The 23,469-nt window shown below is 49.6% G+C and overlaps 1 protein-coding gene across 1 annotated transcript in view; it reads right to left on the bottom strand.

The window, feature by feature from the left end:
- The window catches only part of tln2b (talin 2b), a 321,397-nt gene that overhangs the window by 8,105 nt on the left and 289,823 nt on the right, over positions 1 to 23,469 (bottom strand). Inside the window, 4 exon segments of the mRNA XM_055662804.1 lie at positions 4,605 to 4,787; positions 8,785 to 8,847; positions 8,943 to 9,068; positions 11,151 to 11,275. Coding sequence (XP_055518779.1) covers positions 4,605 to 4,787; positions 8,785 to 8,847; positions 8,943 to 9,068; positions 11,151 to 11,275 — 497 coding nt within the window.

The following is a 23,469-nucleotide window of genomic DNA, read 5'->3' as shown; positions in this document are numbered from 1 at the left end:
GCAGTCCCACTATGGCCGTGACCCCCACTCTGCACACCGGCAATCAGTGGGGTTCAGTAAACGGTGGATCTCACAGGATCTGCCCTCACCCATTAATTAGGCGGGTTCAGAAGCCGGTGAAACCTGGGACCTCTGCGGCAATCCCGTATTCGATGTTCCCATAGACAGCTATATATTATTGAGCACAAGAGGGCGCTGTTACATTTTCTAATTAGCTTAATTAATGGTTTAATTAGTCGAGTTATGAATTCCTTATCAGTGATGTTTTATCTAAATCTGTGCCAAATTTTAATAGATACCAGACATGGGTCACAAAAGATACAATCTAGAGCCCTTTTGGCACCTCAGCCCATGGCCTAATACTGATTATGTCTGGTGAGTAAAGTCAAACTGAGAGTGAATGGCAGGAACCCTGGGGATGGTGATGTACAGAGGGATCTTGGGGTGCAGCCCCGTAGCTTGCGGAAGTGGGAACGCAGGTGGAGAGGGTGGTGAAGGTGTGCTTGTCTTCATAGGGTTTAGAGATAGAGTGTGGAAACAGGCCCTTCGGCCCACCGAGTCTGGGCCGACAAGCGATCCTCGCACACTAACACTATCCTACACACACTAGGGACAATTTACACTTATACCAAGCCAATTAACCTACAAACCTGTACGTCTTTGGAGTGTGGGAGGAAACCAAAGATCTCTAAGAAAACCCACGTGGTCACGGGGAGAACGTACAAACTCCGTACAGATAACACCCGTTGTGGGGATCGAACCCGGGTCTCTGGTGCTGCAACTGCTGTAAGGCAGTGAGTCTGCTGCTGAGTTGGGATGGCATGGTGGTATCTGTACAAAGTAGTGGTTGGGCTGCACTGGGAGAACTGTGTGCTGTTCTGGTCACCATGCTGCAGGATATGGTAGCGGTGCAGTGCAGGAGAGATTCACCGACATGCTGCTTGGAATGGAGGGCTGTAGTTATATGGAGAGATTGAATAGGCTGGGCTTATTCTCAGTGGAACCAGGGAGGCTGAGGGGTGACCCTGTCGACGTTTATACAATTACTAGACCAAGGGGAGGACCCGTTGGGTCCCGTCCCCTCAACGCGTGGTTGTGGGGGAGGGGCGGCCTGCGGCGTCTCACACTAACCCCCCTTCCACACACTAACCCCCCTTGATATTGTATTAATATTAGTCATTCGCTCCTTTTACCCCATCCCCCGCCCTATCCATTTTTCCACTGTGTTTGTCCGCGCCCGTGCTGCGATAACGACCACCGCCGCAATATTGTAGAACTTGAAGGAGCACAACGGAGCCCGCAGCACGACTTGAGCACGTATTTAACGGCTTCAATCCAGAGCCCTGGGGGGGGGGGGGGGGGCGGCTGGGCCACATAACTCGCAGCTCGTGGAAAACAGTGCCCCTGTGCGTTGAAAATTCTGCGCAGTTTGCCGCGAGGAGCAGAGGCATTGTGACGTCATCCAGCTCGCTTCAGCACGTTAAATTTTAAAAAGATGTCAGATTGGTGAACAATTTTAGTAAAAAGCTCGGGAAATAAATAATCAATTTTTCAGATGAGTGGATTTTGGAAATCATGAGGTAAATCTCTACCGGAATATGTAAAAATTTCACCGTTACCGCATTGGGTTTTCGAGGAGACGTGAATCAAAGAAAATGTTCAAGCAAGCAAACGCACAAGTAAACATCCAAGATCAGAGTTTTATAATAATAGACATGGGTGGGGCTTAGATAGAATAGATAATTTGTTCCTCAAGAGGGGAGTCTAAGAAACACAGGTTCAAGGTGAGTCTGGAGAAATGTAAAGGTGATCTGAGGTTTTTCAGAGGGTGGTTGGTATATCAGAACAAGTTGCCAGCGGAGGTGGTGGAGGCAGATGCAATTAGAACATTAGTCGGATAGAAGAGATGAAGAGGGAGAGGGGCTAAGCAGGCAGATGGGATTAGCATTGAAGTGCATCATAGTCAGCATGGATGAGGTGGGCTGTAAGGGACCATGTGCTGAACAATTTTAACATTCTAGTATCAAAACAAACAATGAAGGACTCAGGGAGACATATAACGGGGAGACCCAGGAGACAAACACTGGGGGATCAATACTGGGAAACATCAATGGTGGAATTGTCATGTTTGCATCAGTCTTCACAGTGGAGGATACTGCAAATATCCCAGAGCGGGTTTTCAACTGTATGGAGGAACTTCTAATAATTACCACCACAAAGAACAATGTAGTAAATGCCTACTATGTTCTGTGTGCTGAAGCAAAGCAAGAATTTCATTGTCCTATCAGGGACACATGACAATAAACTCACTTGAACTTGAACTTGTTTAAGAAAGAACTGCCGATGATGGAAAAATCGAAGGTCGATAAAAATGCTGGAGAAACTCAGCGGGTGAGGCAACATCTAGGAAGCGAAGGAATAGGTGACGTTTCGGGACTGAAGATGGTTCTCGACCCGAAACATCACCTATTCCTTCACTCCTGAGATGCTGCTGAGTTTCTCCAGCATTCTTATCTATCTACAGTGGCTTGCAAAAGTATTCATACCCCTTGAACTTTTCCACATTTTGTCACGTTACAACCACAAACGTAAATGTATTTTATTGGGATTTTATGTGATAGACCAACACAAAGTGACGCATAATTGTGAAGTGGAAGGAAAATGATACATGGTTTTCAAATTTTTTTACAAATAAAAAACTGAAAAGTGTGGCATGCAAAAGTATTCAGCCCCCTTTACTCTGATACCCCTAAATAAAATCCAGTGCAACCAATTGCCTTCAGAAGTCACCGAATTAGTAAATAGAGTCCACTTGTGTGTAATCTAATCTCAGTATAAATACAGCTGTTCTGTGAAGGCCTCAGAGGTTTGTTAGAGAACATTAGTGAACAAACAGCATCATGAAGCCCACGGAACACACCAGACAGGTCAGGGATAAAGTTGTGGAGAAGTTTAAAGCAGGATTAGGTTATAAAAAAATATCCCAAGCTTTGAACATCTCACAGAGCACTGTTCAATCCATCATCCGAAAATGGAAAGAGTATGGCACAACTGCAAACCTACCAAGCCATGGCCGTCCACCTAAACTGACAGGCCGGGCAAGGAGAGCATTGATCAGAGAAGCAGCCATGGTAACTCTGGAGGAGCTGCAGAGATCCACAGCTCAGGTGGGAGAATCTGTCCACAGTCGTGCACTCCACAAATCGGGCCTTTATGGAAGGGTGGCAAGAAGAAAGCCATTGAAAAAAAGCCATACGAAGTCCCGTTTGCAGTTTGCCACAAGCCATGTGGGGGACACAGCAAACATGTGGAGGAAGGTGCTCTGGTCAGAAGTTTTTGGCCTAAATACAAAACGCTATGTGTGGCGGAAAACTAACACTGCACATCACCCTGAACACACCATCCCCACTGTGAAACATGGTGGTGGCAGCATCATGCTGTGGGGATGCTTTTCTTCAGCAGGGACAGGGAAGCTGGTCAGAGTTGATGGGAAGATGGATGGAGCCAAATACAGGGCAATCTTGGAAGAAAACCTGTCTGCAAAAGACTTGAGACTGGGGCGGAGGTTCACCTTCCAGCAGGACAATGACCCTAAACATACAGCCAGAGCTACAATGGAATGGTTTAGATCAAAGCATATTCATGTGTTAGAATGGCCCAGTCAAAGTCCAGACCTAAATCCAATTCAGAATCTCTGGCAAGACTTGAAAATTGCTGTTCACAGACGCTCTCCATCCAATCTGGCTGAGTTTGAGCTATTTTGCAAAGAAGAATGGGCAAAGATTTCAGTCTCTAGATGTGCAAAGCTGGTAGAGACATACCCCAAAAGACTTGCAGCTGTAATTGCAGTGAAAGGTGATTCTACAAAGTATTGACTCAGGGGGGCTGAATACTTCTACACGCCACACTTTTCAATTTTTTATTTGTAAAAAAATTTGAAAACCATGTATTTCCTTCCACTTCACAATTGTGCACCACTTTGTGTTGGTCTATCACATAAAATCCCAATAAAATACATTTACGTTTGTGGTTGTAACGTGACAAAATGTGGAAAAGTTCAAGGGGTATGAAAACTTTTGCAAGCATCTATCTATCTATCTATCTATCACAAAGAACAAGATGTTGGAAAGACTCATGCTAGTAAATGTGATGGTAGTCCTGTTCCCAATGGTCAGTACACATGCACACACACACAAATGTACACGCACACACACACATGTACACGCACACACACACATGTACACACACACGCACACATACGTGTACACACACGCGTGTACACAGACATGTACACACACACATACACACACACACGTGTATGTACACACACACACATTTGTACACACACACTCTTGCAGACACAGCCATACAGGCAAACACACACAGAATAAGTCACACACATGCACCACTCCATTGGACAGGCTGACGCTGGGGTTTGTAAATGTCTTGGTAAGTCTGAAGAAGTGCGGTGGTGAGGTCACTCTGCAGATGTTTCCTGCACTTTCCCCAGGCACCGTCAGTGAGGTGGGTGGAGGGGGGGGGGGGGGGGGGGGGGGGGGGGTGGACTGAGCCGGGCGTTTTTGCAGCACCGTCACCGTGCCTACCTGTAGCCGCCGCATGGCCTCAGAGTCGGTGTCCGCCTTCACCTTGCAGGCCACCAGTAGCTGGGCTGTGGACGCTGCCACCTGCTTGGCCGACGAGATCAGCTTCTCCTCACTCGCATGGCCCTGCACACATGCATTGGCTGCCTCACACAGGCTGCTCGTCGCCGCTGCAACCAACCGTGCCTGGGGAGAATTGGGGGGAGAGAGAGAATGGAGGGGGGGGGGGGGGGGGGGGGGGGGGGAGAGGACAAGAGAGATGGCGCGAAAGAGGGTGGGAGAGAGATGGGGAGAGAGATTGGGAGAGAGATGGGGAGGGAGATGGGGAGAGAGAGAAGGGGGGGGAGAGGGGGGTGAGAGTGGGGGAGAGGGGGAGAGGGAGAGAGAGGGGGGAGAGGGGGAGAGAGGGAGAGAGAGAAGGGAGAGAGAGAAGGAAGAGAGAGAGGGGGAGAGACAGGGGGAGAGAGGGGTGGGGGAAGAAGAGAGAGGGAAGATGAGGGGGTGAGAGAGGGGGGGAGGGTGAGAGAGAGGGGGAGAGAGGGCAGGGGAGAGAGGGGGCAGACATGGAGGAGAGGGGTGGAAGGAGGATAGAGAAGGAGAGAGGGAGGGAGCAAGAGGAGGATGAAGGAAGAAGAATGGAGGGGAGAGGGGGAGAGGGTGAGGTAGACAGGGAGGAGGTAGAGTTGGAGTTTAGGGGAGGTAGAAGGGGGAGAGTCAGTAGAGAAGGGAGAGATAGAGGGGGTGAGAGATAGAAGGCAGAGAAGGCAAGAAGAATGGGGAGTGAGGGACGGGGGGATGAGGAGGGGTAGAGGCATGGAAAGGGAGGAGATGGGTGAGGAGCAAGGAGGAGGATGAGAAGGGTGAAAGAGAGGAGGTGGGATGGAAAGAGAATTAAATTTAACTTCAATGTAAACATTCTAAACCTGGTGCAGTGCAATTGACCGATGACCCAGATACAGGTTAACATCCCTGCCGATGAGTGGTGCCCATCGCGGCCATACGGTCAGGCCCCGATGGGAGGCAGGGCAGAGCTGATGGCCAGGCTGGGAGGCTGGCTGCCCACCAGCAGAGATAACCACACACTGACTACCAGAGATGGCCACACACTGTCCACTAACATGGTCAGACACTGCCCACTTCGATGACCACACACGGAACAGGTGGTTGACCACACAATGACTGTGGAGACTACACACTGACCACCGGAGATGGTCACATGTAGACCACTCCTCACCAGTGTTTGAGATGATTTGGTGAAGTGCTTTTCCTTGTTCCGCTGAAGGGTGCTATCATCTCCCATTCGATCGCTGGTGAGGACAGAACTCTGTGTCTATTTAACCCGACGTGATCGGAGCCCACCAACCTGTCTGAAGAAGGATCTAGACCCAAAATGTCACACAATCCTTCTCTCCAGAGATGCTGCCCGTCCCGTTGAGTTACTCCCGCATTTTGTGTCTATCTTCGGAGCCCACCAAGGGTTTGAGAGTGAGGGTGGGGAATAACGACTCTCGGTGTCAAGGGCTGGCTTAGTTCATGCTTGGTTGACCATCGATCAGAAGAATCATCAACAAGTGGGCCTCACAGTGCCAGAGACCCAGGTTTGATCATGACTCCGGGTGCTGTCTGTATGGAGTTTGGACTTTCTCTGACCATGTAGGTTTACTCCGGGTGATCCGATATCCCCCCCCCCCCCCCGCACATTACAAAGATGTGCAGGTTTGTAGCTTAATTGCCCCCTGTAAATTGGTGCTAGTGTTTTGGATAGAACTGCTGGTCGGCGCGGACACGGTGGGCTGACCATGGTGAACGTCCACAGTTTGTGGGCATGAAAACAAACCCATTCCTCACATTCCTTTCCCATTCCCACCACTCTTCCCCAATCTCTGCGCATTCACCCTATCTAATTCCCCCATGATCTTAAACTCATCCACGAGATCACCCTCAGCCTCTATCTATCTTTGGCATCAACCACCGTCTGCAGTTCATTCTGTTTCTGCATGCTGTCAGCCACACTACAGTGCGGGGTTAGTGCGGTCACTGCAGTGTGGCGGACAATGCAGTGTGGGGTCAATGCGGGGTCAGTGTGGGGGTCAATGTGGGGTCAGTGGGGTCAGTGTGGGGGTCAATGTGGGGTCAGTGCAGTGCGGGGGTCAATGCGGTCAGTGCAGTGCGGGGTCAGTGCGGTCAGTGCAGTGCGGGGTCAGTGCGGGGTCAGAGTGGGGGTCACTGCAGTGCGTGGTCAGTGCAGTCACTACAGTAAGGCGGTCAGTGCATTGCGGGGTCACTGCAGTAAGGTGGTCAGTGTGTGGGCTGCTTCCGTGCCTGGGCTTTGTGGAAGGCAGGATGGGGCCGAGGTTCGACACCTGTGTACAGGCCTCTCCTCCCGCTCCTGGTCTCAGCACCACGCTGACCAATTGGCACGGGACCTCTGGCCTTGACCTACCATTTGCCAGACTTTGTCCACCCCCCCCCCCCCTCCCCATCCCTCCTTTTCCAGATTTCTTCCCCCCACTCCAATGCCGACCCAAACATTGTCTCTCCATTCCCTCCACAGATTCGCTGAGATTCTCCAGCACTTTGTGTTTTGCAGAAGAGATTAAAGACAGGTAAGCAGTTTGTTTTTCACAGTGTGTGGAAACAATGCAGATAGATGCTGGTTCACACCAACGTAACTCAGTGGGTCAGGCAGCATATCTGGAGAGTAGGACGTGCCTGGTCAACACCCTACTTCAGACTGAGAGTCAGGGCAGAGGGAACCGAGAGATATTTGTGGAATTGCCTGCCACAGAGGGCAGTGGAGGCCAAGTCACTGGATGTATTTAACAGAGTTAGATAGAACTGTCAGGGCTAGTGGAATCAAGGGATATGGGGAGAAGGCAGGCACGGGTTATTGATTGGGGACAATCAGCCATGATCACAATGAAGGGCCGAATGGCCTCCTCCTACACCTATTTTCTATGTTTCTATATGAAAAGGTACATAGAACAAATTAATGAAAGACGGCAACAAGACAGATCAAAGCCAGCAACGATGATCAAGGAGTCCATAATGGTCCATTGTTGGTTGTGGGGAAACAGTGAAACTAGGAGGGTGGCTAGGATGGGGGAAAGATGGAGAGAGAGGGGATGCAAGGGTTACTTGAAGTTAGGGGAATCAATATTCATCAACATTTACAATATTGGTTCAGTTCAATATTTTATCACTTAAATGTGCTTGTGTCATGTACATCTCAAGCTACTTTGAATGGAAATGGCACATCAGTGTTGCAAGTCAGGGTCTGTCAGAGACAGGAGCAGTGAGCAGCAGTTTGCTTGCTCCTGACCATCCAGCAGCAGAGGCCGTGGAGACCAGCGGGGGCTGTGAGACAGACAGAATACTAGTATTAACCTTCTATCAATTAAACGCTGGGCAGATTTGAAAACTACTAAACAGAATGCAGCACAGTGGAGCAGCAGGTAGAGCCACTACCTCACAGCGCCAGAGACCCAGGTTCCACCTGACCTCGGGTGCTGACAGTGTGGAGTTTGCGTGCTCTCCCTGTGACCGCCTGGGTCCTAGTGTGTAGATGAGTGGTAGAATCTGGGGAAAATTTATAACAACATGGAATGAATTTGAGCGCAGGGGGAGGGGTAATCTTATAGAGGTATGTAATATCACGAGGGGAATAGATTGTGTGAATGCAAGGAGTCTTGTACCTAGAGTAGGGGAATCAAGAATCTAAGGACATACATTTAAGGTGAGAGGGGAATGATTTAATAGGAACCTGAGGGGCAATTTTTTCACACAGATGGTGGTGGGTGTACGGAATGAGTGGCCAGGTGCGGTACTTGAGGCAGGTACTATCAAAACGTGATATTTAGATAGGTAAATGGATAGGACAGGCTTAGGGGCATGTGGGCCGAACGTGGGCAAGTGGGACTCGTGTTGATGGGGCATGTTGGTCGGCGTAGGCAAGTTGAGCTGAAGGGCCTGTTTCAATGCTGTGTGACTATGTTTAAAGTTGGATTAGATTAGAGTAGGAAGTGTATACGTGGGTGGTTGATGGTCAGCATCGACTTGGTGGGTGAAGGGCCTGTTTCCGTGCTGTATCTGCACGTCGTGGTGAGGCGGGACAAGACATCTACCCGGGTAGAATGGTGGAGTCAGCACACTAGGTGGAGACACTGCGGAGAGAGACACCTACTGCAGAGATAAGTCCTTGGGACCACTGGCCATCATCCACCGCGTTGGCAAGGATGGCTCCGACCTGCAGACAGACAGGGAAACACTGGTTAGATGTCGGGCAGAGAGGGGGGCGAAGAGGGGAGGGACGGTGTGGAGACGAGGCACCTTCACACTCACCTTTCCCTGGGCGACCAGCTCCCGCTGAGCCGCCGACGCCGACTTTACCAGAGCGCTGGTGGCAGCCGCAATCGACTTGGCAGCTTCCAGGATCTGCTCCTCAAAGTCCAGCGTCTCGTCCGCTTGCTGCAGGGAAAGTGAACAGACCCATCACCGGGAGCTGGCAGCAACCATACGTCCCACACCCAGCACTGCACCTTGCAGCCCAGTCACACCCAGCACTGCACCTTGCAGCCCAGCCACACCCAGCACTGCACCTTGCAGCCCAGTCACACCCAGCACTGCACCTTGCAGCCCAGCCACACCCAGCACTGCACCTTGCAGCCCAGCCACACCCAGCACTGCACCTTGCAGCCCAGCCACACCCAGCACTGCACCTTGCAGCCCAGCCACACCCAGCACTGCACCCTGCAGCCCAGCCACACCCAGCACTGCCACGCACAACTCAGCAGATCCCCAGACAGTGCCAGGCAGGCTGCACTGGACCCCACACACGCAGCACACATTGCTGCAGATTCCCGCACACCGCAGGAAGTGACGAGATCGCTTCCCATGCGATAAGGGGCAGAGGCCGGCTGTGAGTGACCGTCCCCTGTGCACACCGGGCTCACGTGCAGGGAATGCGATGGAGAACCACACACCTTTGTGTGGTGTGACTGACGTGGCTGCACTGCAGCGCAGTCCACACCCTGACCATACACTGCATCTGATGCAGAAAGATTCCCATGCACTGCAGCAAATGCTGCGATGGACAGCTGCACACTGGACTCACTCCCATGAACAAGAATTCCCAGACTAATGCATCACCCAATACACGGTCAGACTATGCATCATTGCCTTCACTCCATGGGCCACTGCATGTGACAACACAGCTCTGTGCACTACTGCATGCAGTGTAATGGACTATGTGCACTACTGCATGCAGCATCATAGGTTCCATGCACCACTGCAGAGTGCCACAGGCTCTCATAATAATGGTGCAATGTGGTGAACTTTCATGCAACTCAAACCAACTGGGCATCCTTTCTGTAACTTGCCTCAAGCACGACATCGCTTGCTGCAGCCTTGCAGACACCATTGCAGAGGAGCACAGAGCATATCCAGGTACTAGAAGCAGCTGATCGGAGTGCAGCAAACACTCACGTGCCACAATGCAGCTGGGCAGACTGCAATGCAGCAGTACCTTTAGCAAAAGACACCCATGCACTGTGCCTCGAACTGCGATGCATCCCAATGCACAGCAGGTTGCATTGCTGCAGGTACCCATGCACATCAGGTTGCATTTTATATAAAGCAACTTGTCCAGTAGTACATTGTCCCCATGCAGCCTTCCACCATGCCCTGCCTTGCTGTGTTCCAGAATACCAATCCCGTAACACCTCCATGTTGTGTACCATGCCTCTTTTAAACATTAAAGAGACATTGCCCACCTCACCCTGAGTGTACAGTGCCAGCGGCTTTGCCTGGGAACCTACACAGGTAATCGGGTCCCAATTACTCTGGATTTTCTTCCACTGAAGAATCAAGACCATCCTATTGCAAATACTTTTCTTTAAGACTGTGACAATTTGTTTGTACCCAGGAGATAGGGCAGGACACTATAGCAATATGTTTGATATATAGTTGACTTTAGTAACAACCTAATATATCAAACATATCACACAGCATCTTGCAGGCAGCATCCACATTTGATTCAGCTCCAGAGACTACTCACTCAGCTGACACCAGCTCTGCTACAAGCTATGGTTTGACAGCAGTAGCTGGGTGTCATTGTGGACAACAGGGCGGCACGGTGGCGCAGCGGTAGAGTTGCTGCCTCACAGCGCCAGAGACCCGGGTTCGATCCTGACTACGGGTGCCGTCTGTACGGAGTTTGTACGTTCTCCCCGTGACCTGCGTGGCTTTTCACCGGGTGCTCCGCATTCCTCCCACACTCCAAAGATGTGCAGGTTTGCAGGTTAATTGGCTTGGTATAATTGTAAATTGTCCCTAGTGTGTGTAGGATAGTGTTAGTGTGCGGGGGTCGCAGCTGGGCATGATCAAAGAGCCTGTTTCCACGCTGTATCTCTAAACTAAACTAAACCCGAGGTCGGGACAAGGCTGCCGATCCACATTGAGCGCTGCTGGGAGTTGGTGGAGCAGCGAGTGTGAGCAATGGGAGCCATGTGAACGTTGGGCCCTCGCACACGCGTGCGACCTGCCACTCACCCTGGGTTTGGCGCGCGGTTTCAGCTGCTCCAGCTTCTTGGCGGCGGCCTCGATGGACGCCGCGGCTCCCAGCAGCTCCGCCTCCGCGATCACCGTGGGATCTTCCGGGTCCACCCACTCCATGCCTGCAGACGGAAAACAGCCCGTGAAACATTCCCGTCCGGCCTCCCACAGCCCGGGCAACAGCACAGGCACTGGGGTTACACTTCCAAATGGGGCAGAGGGTAGGACTTTCTGTCAGTCTCACAGAATGGTCACTTAAGGTCAGAGTCTCTGAGCACGTGGAGTGATAATAGTCACACAGCCCTTTGGCCCAACTTGCCCAGGGTCAAGCAACATGCTCCATCCACACCAGGCCCACGTTTGGCCATTATTCCTCAACACTTATCCTATCCCTGTACCAAGATATCTAGTCCTATTTGCTCATATTACCTTGAGCTTTTCCAATCCAAATAGTTGTGCCATTATATTTTATACATTGTCATTGTACCCCCCTCTGTCCCTTCCTCTGGCAACTTGCTCCAGACACCCACCGCCATCTGTCGTGCCCCCTCATAAATCTTTCCTTTCTCTTCTAGAACATATACCTCGTGTTTTATACTCCCCTCTTCTGAGGAAAAGGGGAAGCAGCCCCAGCTGATCCATCCTCTCATTGTTGAAGTCGTCCACACCCAACCACATCTTGATAAATAATTCCTGCACTTTTCCAGCTTAAAACCATCCTTCCTATAGCTGGGCATCCAACACAGTACACAGTAATCCAAGTTGAGTTGCACCGATGACTTGTATAGCTGTGACCACCTCCTGTACCTAATGGCCTATTTGATGAAGGCAAGTGTGGCAAACAGCTTCTTCACCACCTCGTCTGCTTATATCGCCATCTTCAGTAAAATCTCGACTTGAACCTGAGACCTCTCTGCTCTCCACAACCCTGCTATTTAATGCATAGGTCGCAAAGTTCAGTACCCCCCATCTGAGGATAGAAGTCGGGAGGTTGTGTAGCCGTTGTACAAGATGTTGGTGAGGCCACATTTAAACTATTGGCTTCAGTTTTGGCCACCATTATAGGAAAGATGTTGTCAAGCTTGAAAGGATTCAGAGAACTTTTACGAGGATGTTGCTGAGAATATGTAGAATTGGGGATACTCTAGGACTAAGGTTGAAGTATTCTGAGTTAAACTTTAATTTCCTTATTTTGACATAATTTAGTTAAGTTTCATTATCCTTGCTGTGACATCGTTTATCCTGGAAAACATGTGATGTTTAAATGATGTTTAATGCTATTGTAATTGGCCAAGATGTATTATGCTGTGTCTGATTGTAATTGGGTAGAGAGATTGTCCCCACCTGTATAACCATGTGATACTGTAGCTATTGGTTTAGATTCACCACCCTTTGTATCAACATATATATATATGTTAATCCTTCTGTTTGAGCACGTGTTTCTCCGTGATCCATTGGGAGAGCTTCCCAGGGAGATACAGAGAAACCTAGTCACCATGGTGAAATAAAGGATGATTTACAGTATTCTAGTCGGTGTTTTCACTGAATCGACTAAGGGATATAAATACCGTAATTATCATTCCTAGGACTCGAATGACTGAGCTATGTGGAGAGGTTTAGCAGGCTAGAACTTTATTCCTTGGAGCACAGGAGGAGGATGAAGATGTGTATAAAAAAATCATGAGAGGAATAGATTGGGAAAATACACAGACTAGGCGAATCGAGACCTAGACCATATTGGTTTAAGGCGAGGGGGGAAAGATTTAATAGGAACCTGAGGGGTAACATTTTTTTACTCAAACAGTGGTGGAACGAGCTGCCGGAAGTAGTTGAGGCATGCACTATTGCAATATTTAAGAAACATCTAGACAGGTACATGGATAGGATAGGTTTAGAGGGATGTGGGCCAAACACGGAAAGGTGGAACTAGTGTAGCTGGGACATATTGGCCGGTGTGAGCATGTTGGGCCAAAGGCCCTGTTTCCATACTATGTCATTCTATGACTCAATCTCTAAACTAAACTATCAGACCATATAACCATATAACATATAACAATTACAGCACGGAAACAGGCCATCTCGGCCCTACAAGTCCGTGCCGAACAAATTTTTTTCCCCTTAGTCCCACCTGCCTGCACTCATACCATAACCCTCCATTCCCTTCTCATCCATATGCCTATCCAATTTATTTTTAAATGATACCAATGAACCTGCCTCCACCACTTCCACTGGAAGCTCATTCCACACCGCTACCACTCTCTGAGTAAAGAAGTTCCCCCTCATATTACCCCTAAACTTATGTCCCTTAATTCTGAAGTCATGTCCTCTTGTTTGAATCCTCCCTATTCTCAAAGGGAAAAGCTTGTCCACATCAACTCTGTCTATCCTTCTCATCATTTTAAAGACCTCTATCAAGTCCCCCCTCAACCTTCTGGGCTCCAGAGAAAAAAGACCTAACATCCCCTCAACCTCCAGCATACCAATCCAAGTCTGTCCGGCCTCTCCGAATAACGAATATCCCCGACTCCAGGCATGCTGAACTTGGGCCAAAGGAGAATTATTGGCTTCTTACACATCTTACACATGAGAACTAATGTTATGCTGAAAGGAGACACTTACACCACAGGATGGAATTGATGATTGTTCAGGGTTTGGACATGGTAGAGGCAGGAAACATGTTCCCGATGTTGGGGGAGTCCAGAACCAGGGGCCACAGTTTAAGAATAAGGAGTAAGCCATTTAGAACGGAGACGAGGAAACACTTTTTCTCACAGAGAGTTGTGAGTGTGGAATTCTCTGCCTCGGAGGGTGGTGGAGCCAGGTTCTCTGGATGCTTTCAAGAGAGAGCTAGATAGGGCTGTTAAAAATAGCCGAATCAGGAGATATGGGGAGAAGGCAGGAACTGATGGTGGATGATCAGACATGATCACATTGAATTGTGGTGCTGGCTCGAAGGGCCGAATGGCCTACTCCTGCACCTATTGGCTATTGTCTATTGATGAGCTGGTAAGATTGGCAGAGAAACAGTAGATCAAATTCAATTCTGGAAAATGTAAGGTTTTGGGAGAATTAATAATGGTAGGAGTGCACAATGAATGGTGGGGCCCTAGAGAGCCATAGATAGTCACAGCATGGCAACAGGCCCTTCAGCCCAACTTACCCATCTACAGCATCTGCTGCAAAACATTCCAGTAGTCAGTATTCCCCTCCTGACCTTTCTATCCTGAGACGCCTGCATCAAACCTGCCTGCCTTTGACCCATATCCTTCCATCTATGTATCTGGCTACATGTTACTGAATATCCATCTTCCTCTCCAAGTGGAAGATAGAAACATAGAAACATAGAAATTAGGTGCCGGAGTAGGCCATTCGGCCCTTCGAGCCTGCACCGCCATCCAATATGATCATGGCTGATCATCCAACTCAGTATCCCGTACCTGCCTTCTCTCCATACCCCCTGATCCCCTTGGCCACAAGGGCCACATCTGACTCCCTCTTAAATATAGCCAATGAACTGGCCTCAACTACCCTCTGTGGCAGAGAGTTCCAGAGATTCACCACTCTCTGTGTGAAAAAAGTTCTTCTCATCTCGGTTTTAAAGGATTTCCCCCTTATCCTTAAGCTGTGACCCCTTGTCCTGGACTTCACCAACATCGGGAACAATCTTCCTGCATCTAGCCTGTCCAACCCCTTAAGATAGGAGTGGGAGATTGCAACCTTCACGTGGTCCACCCTGTTTTGACTAATGCAATCAACCTGATGTGCACAAACAAATAGATGTCGTTTTTCATGCTACTTGATCTACAACTTTAGGCTGTGCACGCCATACACAAGAAGAAGAAGCATGGAAGATAGACACAAAAAGCTGGAGTAACTCAGTGAGTCAGGCAGCATCTCTGGAGAGAAGGAATGGGTGATGTTTCGGGTCGAGACCCTTCTTCAGACTCTAAATGTTTGTTAAGTACTGAGGGACACATGAACAAGAGGCCCCCTAAACACAGCAGCACAGATAGATGAGGTGGCTAAGATGGTACACGGATCACTGCCCTTCATTACTGAGCACAGCGGTGTCGGCCGATGCAGGATGCTGGCCTTAACTCCAGGCTTGTGAGCACTGGATGAGCCAGGCAGACGCCTGCAATTAATTACAGTCTCACTTTCTGCATGTGCAGTGCAGTGCAGTGCAGGCCGGCTGGGATGATTAAACACAGCGAGAGTGGAAGGCACAAAGCCAAAACAAGATTATTTACACAGCGTTTATTTGGCATTGTACTGCTCCACCACCAACAATGTTTGACTGCGGACAATAACTCTCCTTTGGCCACAAGTTCAGCATCACAAACTCTCCCGTGTCAATCCTCGGATCCTGGAGGTCCTCTTGCAGGGAAACAGAAGCTCGGGGAAGGGGATCTGCCAGCAAATCACACACCCCTTGGAGTTAGAACTTCACACCGGATACCAATGGGTTTCCAGCCAGTACGGTGGGCGGCACGGTGGCGCAGTGGTAGAGTTGCTGCCTTACAGCGCCAGAGACGCAGGTTGCTGGCTGTACAAAGTTTGTACGTTCACCCCATTGGTTTTCTCTCGGATCTCTGGTTTCCTCCAACACTACAAAGACTTGTAGCTTAATTGGCTTGGTATAACTGTAACTTGTCCCCAGTGTTTGTAGGATAGTATAAGTGTGCGTTGGTCTGCGTGGACCCGGTCAGCCACAGGGCTTGTTTCCGTGTTTTAGCTCTAATTTAAATCACGCTTTTCCCTGTCGCCCTTCTTGAAAAGACAAACTACATTTGCCATCCTCCAGTTGTCTAGTACCTCACTGGCCGCTGAACAGAATAGTGAAAGGCTTGGATGGAGTGGATGTGGAGAGGATATTTCCACTACTGGGAGAGTCTAGGACTGGGGGTCACAGGCTCAGAATTAAAGGACGTTCTTTTAGGAAGGAGATGAGCAGGAATTTCTTTAGTCAGAAGGTGGCGAATCTGTGGAATTCTTTGCCGCAGAAGGCTGTGGAGGCCAAGTCAGTGGATATTTTTAAGGCAGAGATGGATAGATTCTTGATTAGTACGGGTGTCAGAGGTTATGGGGAGAAGGCAGGAGAATGGGGTACAATAGCAGACATTTATATCAGAGCACTTGCTGGGAACTTGCTTGTTGATAAAATGCTGCCACGCTTCCTACAGTTGCAAAACTAATGTATCGTCAGTGGGACACTCGAAGCACAGGAAATCAACCCAAGGTTTTGTTCTCATCCCAGCCATTACTGCTCCAATGTAAGGTGGGACAACACTGACCCCTACCTCAGTGGACCATATGGTCAACTTTGTATACATTATATATGATCATATATGAATCATATATGATCCTTATATGGCCATATATTTTATATCTTATATATTGCTAGAGGCAGGAAATATGTTCTTATTGTTGGGGGAGTCCAGAACCAGGGGCCATAGTTTAAGAATAAGGGGTTGGCCATTTAGAATGGAGATGAGGAAACACTTTTTCACCCAGAGAGTTGTGAATCTGTTGAATTCTCTGTCTCAGAAGGCAGTGGAGGCCAATTATCTGGATGCTTTCAAGAGAGTTAGATCAAGCTCTTAAAGACAGTGGAATCGAGGGATATGGGGAGAAGGCAGGAACGGGGCACTGATTGTGGATGATCAACCATGATCACAGTGAATGGTGGTGCTGGCTCGAAAGTGCCGAATGGCCTACTCCTGCACCTATTGTCTATTGATACCTTAGGGAGAAGGGTATTCATGAATGGGCCAAAGGGGAAGTGTCCTTTGGTGATTCTCCATGACTCAATGTGAATAGCAAAGGGAGTCAGGGCATGTGAAGGAAAAAGTTGGGAATGGGAGCAGTCTGGGACAATCTGGGACAGGGTGTAGCTCATAGAGGGAAAGCACTGTAGGTGGTAGAGCACATAATAGTTTCATGGAGTCACACAGCAGGGAAACACACCCTCTACCCAACTCATCCAGACTGAGCAAGGTGCCTATGAATCAAAGCTAGTCCCATTTGTCAACGTTTGGTCCACGTCCCTCTAAACCTTTCCTATCCTTGAACCGGTCCAAATAACTTTTAAACATTGTAATTGCTCCTCCCTCAACCGCTTCCTCTGGCAACTTGTTCCATATACTCACCACCCTCTGTATGAAAAGGTTGCCCCTTCGATCGAGTTCATAGCTCACTGAAGGTGGCAGCACAAGTAGATAGGGTGTTAAATGTTACAGGTACAGGTCTTTCAAAACTCTGTACAGGTCTTTCAAAACTGGCACAAACAGACTCAGAGACAGCTTCTACCCCATAGCCATACGTGAACTTAACAATGCAAAATAAGAAATAACACTCACATTCAACTGAATAGAAACATAGAAACATAGAAATTAGGTGCAGGAGTAGGCCATTCGGCCCTTTGAGCCTGCACCGCCATTCAATATGATCATGGCTGATCATCCAACTCAGTATCCCGTACCTGCTTCTCTCCATACCCCCTGATCCCCTTAGCAACAAGGGCCACATCTAACTCCCTCTAGAAATGGTTCTACCTCAGCTGCTATTGTTATTTATCTGTAATTTTCTTCTTTTTTTTATATGCATATGTTTTTACCTTTTCTTAAAATTGCTCTTGTGGATGACAAAAGAGGTCCAAACTCTCCTCAAGGAACGCAACACCGCCTACAGATCTGGCGACAGAGCCCTGTACAGCGCTGCTAGAGCCAACCTGAAGAAAGGCATCAGGGATGCCAAAGCGGCCCACAAGAGGAAGATAGAGGACCACTTTAACAACAACGATCCACGGCGGGTGTGGCAGGGCATCCAGCACATCACCAACTACAAGCCCAGCAACAGCACGACGGCCAACGGCGATGCCTCACTGGCAGAGGAGCTGAACTGCTTCTTTGCTCGCTTCGAGGCAGAACCAGAAGAGTTTGTCACCATTCTCCCACCAGCCCCTAACAACAACAACTACACCCTCACTCTGCAGGAGCATGAAGTGAGGCGGGTGCTCAGGGCGGTGAACCCGAGGAAGGCTGCCGGCCCGGATGGCGTGACAGGAAGGGTTCTGAAGGAATGTTCAGACCAGCTCTCCGAGGTCTTCACGAAAATCTTCAACCTGTCCCTGTCCAAATCCATCATCCCACCGTGCCTGAAGTCTGCCACAATCATCCCACTACCAAAAAAGCCTGTTATCAGCGGCCTTAACGACTACCGACTGGTCACTCTCACACCAGTCATCATGAAGTGTTTCGAGAGGCTGGTCCAGCAGCACATCAAAGCCAGCCTCCCGCCCACCTTCGATCCACACCAGTTTGCCTACAGAGCAAATAGGTCGACTGAGGATGCCATCGCCACTGCTTTTCACACTGCACTGACCCACCTCGAACACCAGGGGAGCTATGTGAGGATGCTTTTCATTGACTTTAGCTCCGCCTTCAATACCATCATCCCCAGCAGATTGGTCACCAAACTCATGGATTTAGGACTCTCCCAACCCATCTGCCTCTGGATCAAGGACTATCTGTCTAACCGCCCCCAGACCGTCAGACTGGGCCATCACCTCTCCACCCCCATCACACTCAGCACTGGCTCCCCACAGGGCTGTGTGTTCAGCCCCCTCCTCTACGCCCTCTACACCCACGATTGTGCCCCCGCCCACTCCACCAACACCATCGTCAAGTTTGCGGACGACACGACTGTGGTTGGACGTATCTCGGGAGGAGATGAGACAGCCTACAGGGAGGAAGTCCAAAGACTGGCAGCGTGGTGTTCAGACAACAACCTCATCCTAAACACCACAAAAACAAAGGAAATTATCATAGACTTCCGTAAGAACAGTGCAGCCGCCAAACCCCTATTCATCAATGGGGACTGTGTGGAAAGGGTCTCAGACTTCAGATTCCTGGGCACACAAATTACGGAGGATCTCTCCTGGACTACAAACACCACCACAGCAGTCAAGAAGGCCCAGCAGCGACTCTACTTTCTGAGGATCCTCAGGAAAAACAACCTGGAGGAGAAGCTGCTGGTGTCCTTCTACCGCTGCTCCATCGAGAGTGTGCTGGTGTACTGTATAACCACATGGTATGCCAGCTGCTCTGCAGCGGACAGGAGAGCCCTTCAAAGGGTCATCAACACCGCACAAAAAATCACTGGCTGCCCACTGCCCTCCCTGAAGGACATCTTCAGCTCTCGCTGCCTTGGCAGGGCAGCCAACATCCTGAATGACCCTTCCCACCCTGGACACAACCCGTTCCACCTGCTGCCCTCTGGCAGACGGTACAGGTCTTTCAAAACTGGCACAAACAGACTCAGAGACAGCTTCTACCCCATAGCCATACGTGAACTTAACAATGCAAAATAAGAAATAACACTCACATTCAACTGAATGATTCTACCTCAGCTGCTATTGTTATTTATCTGTAATTTTTTTTCTTTTTTTTATATGCATATGTTTTCACCTTTTCTTATATATTTACAATTGCTCTTGTGAATCGCACCGTGGGATTGACTTTTTAAAATTTTGTTGTACCATGTGCAATGACAATAAAGAGATATTCTATTCTATTCTATTCTATTCTATTCTATTCTATTCTATTCTATTCTATTCTATTCTAAAGAGGCATTTGGTATGTTTACCTTCACTGCTAGGGGCATTGAATATAAGAGTCAGGAAGCCATGATACAGATTTAAGCCAATGGTATGTTAGCATTCATAGCAAAATGATTTGAGTATAGGAGCAGGGAGGTTCTACTGCAGCTGTACAGAGTCTTGGTGAGACCACACCTGGAGTATTGCATACAGTTTTGTTCTCCTAATCTGAGGAACAACATTCTTGCCATAGAGGGAGTACAGAGAAGGTTCACCAGACTGATTCCTGGGATGTCAGGACTTTCATATGAAGAAAGACTGGATAGACTCGGCTTGTACTCGCTAGAATTTAGAAGATTGAGGGGGCTCTTATAGAAACTTACAAAATTCTTAAGGGCTTGGACAGGCTAGATGCAGGAAGATTGTTCCCGATGTTGGGGAAGTCCAGAGCAAGGGATCACAGTTTAAGGATAAGGGGGAAATCTTTTCGGACCGAGATGAGAAAAACATTTTTCACACAGAGAGTGGTGAATCTGTGGAATTCTCTGCGACAGAAGGTAGTTGAGGCCAGTTCATTGGCTATATTTAAGAGGTACTTAGATGTGGCCCATGTGGCTAAAGGTATCAGGGGGTATGGAGAGAAGGCAGGTACAGGATACTGAGTTGGATGATCAGCCATGATCATATTGAAGGGCGGTGCAGGCTCGAAGGGCCGAATGGCCTACTCCTGCACCTATTTTCTATGTTTCTATGTTTATAGGACGTTGGTTAGGCCACAGTTGGAGCATTGCATGCAGTTCTGGTCATCTCAATACAGGAAGTATATGGAGGCTTTGGAAAGGGTGCAGAGATTTCCTGAATGCTGCCTGGATTGGAGGGTTTCAGCTGCAGGGAAAGGTTGGATAGACTAGGATTGTTTTCTCTGGAATGGCAGAGGTTGAGGGGAGACGGTATAAGTATATAAAATTATGAGAGACACAGATAGGATAATCAGTCAGAACCTTTTTCTCAGGGGAATAAATATCCAAAACTGAAGGTGTAGATCAGTGCATGTTCCTTTAACATAGTGACCTCACCACTACTAACCACACCCCATTGTCTCTAGTATAATTGTAGTGTCCCCACCTCCAGCTCACCCTCTAGCTCCAGTGATGACCACGGACAGCTATTGCATAGTGTGTGTTAGTGATTGTAATAAACAGTTAGTAAAAGACTCTGTGTAGGATCAAGTCATTTTACATGGTGTCACAGCGGTAGACTCGCGTCTCCTGTTTATCGGTTTTCTTTTTATTCTTTGCTTTCTCCCAGTTGTTCCCCCCCCGCCCGTTTTCATGATGTCCAACTCCTGTCGTCGACCCGACACTTTGGTCTTTGACACGGACATTGTCCACCGCTGGACTGTGTTCCAGCGCGACTTTGAACATTACATTGCCATCGCTCATCCTGATGCCACCCCTGCTGTACAGGCTCACCTGCTGCTCAACCTCGCTGGCCCGGAGGCCATGGATCACTATGCTTCGTTTGACTTCGCCCCCGGTGAGGACCGTCGGGACCCGGTATGTCTCATGGCTAAGTTCACTGCCCTCTGTGATATCCCTACCAATAACATTATCGAACGCTTTAAATTCTTCCAGAGGCGGCAGCTTCCCGGCGAGCATATTGACGCTTTTATTGCCTCTTTGCGTCATTTAGCTCGGCGCTGTCGCCTTGAAACGATCTCCACGTAGGAATTGATCAGGGATGTCCTGGTCAATGGTCTCCTAAACGCTAAGCTGCGTGACGAGCTCCTTATGAAACCGGATTTGACATTAAGGGATGCCATGCATGCCGCCCGTATGGCCTCTGCTGTTGGCTCCGTGTCTCAACCAGTGTCCCAGGACATTAACTTTACCGGTGCAGCTGGCCGCCAGCAGAATGCTGGTCCGCCACGACGCAACCCCGCGGCCCTGCCCGCTAAGGTCGCAACCACAACCACCACACGCCACTGCCCCAATTGTAATTTTTCGTCTCATCAATTCAACGTTTGCCCCGCGCAGGGTAAGACTTGTAATTCCTGTGGCAAACTGAACCACTTTTCGGCAGCTTGTCGTTCCCGTGGGAAGCCGGTCCCTGCTTCAAGGAGGAATTTAAACAACCTTGCAGATCCTGATAGCGCGCTGGGTTCCCAGCACCAGTCGGATGAACACCCAGACTCTGATACAAGCTCCTCCCATGGCGATTCAACGGTGTTTTCGCTTTTGGGTGCACCTGCTACGATAACAGATCCCTCTGTGCATGTTACTGTGAATGGCCATTCGTTTTCAGCCACCTAACTGGTGCCTTCGCCAATGTTATGTTTGTCAGCCTCTTCAAGCAGATCAGATCTGGTGAGAGAGTTACTCCCGGTGACACCCGCCTTCATGCCTATGGGGGAGGTGTTCTGGTTCCAGTGGGAAAGGCAACGCTTATCTGCACAGTCCTTGAGACCTCTCGGCCCCTCACCTTCCACCTGCTGGATTCTGACAACGTCACCCTGTTGGGCGCCCGTGCATGCCAGGACCTTGGTTTGGTTTCCTTCCACCACGGAATTCACCTGGTGCAGGCGCCCATGGACCCCCTGGTCGAATACCCCGACCGTTTTGATGACATTCTGGGCAAATTGCCCTGTGACTATAAGATTGTTGTCGACCCGAGTGTCGACCCGGTGATTCGACCGGCCCACCGCGTCTCCTTTGCAATGAAGGGCCGCGTGGAATCTACTCTGCGTGATATGGTGACCATGGGCATCCTCAAGGAGGTGAGCGCTCCCACCAGGTGGGTCTCCACCATGGTCGTCGCTGCCAAGAAGGACAAGAGCGAGATCCGGATCTGCATCAACCCAAAGGACCTGAACCTTGCCATCAAGCGCCCGCACTACCCCATGTGGACGGTGAAGGACGTCGCTGCACAGGTCGGTCCTGCCACTGTCTTCTCTGTCCTAGACGCCAAGAGCTCCTTTTGGCAGATCCCTCTAGATGAACACTCCTCATTCCTCACCACCTTCAGCACACCCTTCGGCAGGTTCCGTTTCCTCCGCATGCCGTTCGGGATCAACTCGGCTAGTGAGGTTTTTGCTGGGTTACCGTGCGCCATCATCGTGGATGACATTCTGGTGTACGGGAGGGACGTCGCTGAGCACGACCTGCACCTCCGCAAAGTCCTGGACAGGGCTCGTGAGATCAATCTCAAGCTCAACCCGAAGAAGTGTCGGTTCCGAGTCCCGGAAGTCACTTACGTTGGCCACGTTTTCACGGCGGGGGGTTTGAAGCCCGACCCCCAGAAAACATCGGCAGTCACAGAGATGCCCGCTCCTACTGATGTTCCCGGCCTGCAGCGCTTCCTGGGCATGGTCAATTACCTGGGGAAGTTCATACCCGACCTCAGTGAACTGAGTGCTCCCCTGAGGGAGCTGATCAAGAAGGACTCCGCATGGGTCTGGCTCCCGCATCACCAGTCGGCGTTCGTGGCTCTGAAGTCCAAGCTCGCACACACGCCGACTCTTAAGCTCTTCGATCTGCACAGACCCATTGTCCTCACTTGTGATGCCTCTAAGTTCGGTCTCGGTGCCGCTTGTCTGCAGCTTTATGACGGCCTGCAGCTACCTGTCTCCTACGCTTCTCGCACCATGACCCCTGCCGAGCAACGTTATGCCCAGATCGAGAAGGAACTACTTGCCGTGGTGTTCGCTTGCTCCAAGTT

This window comes from Leucoraja erinacea, chromosome 36 (genome assembly GCF_028641065.1).
Source record: "Leucoraja erinacea ecotype New England chromosome 36, Leri_hhj_1, whole genome shotgun sequence".
Taxonomy (NCBI): domain Eukaryota; kingdom Metazoa; phylum Chordata; class Chondrichthyes; order Rajiformes; family Rajidae; genus Leucoraja; species Leucoraja erinaceus.
Note: the sequence above shows the minus strand (reverse complement) of the source record. Positions and strands in the feature narration are given on the sequence as shown.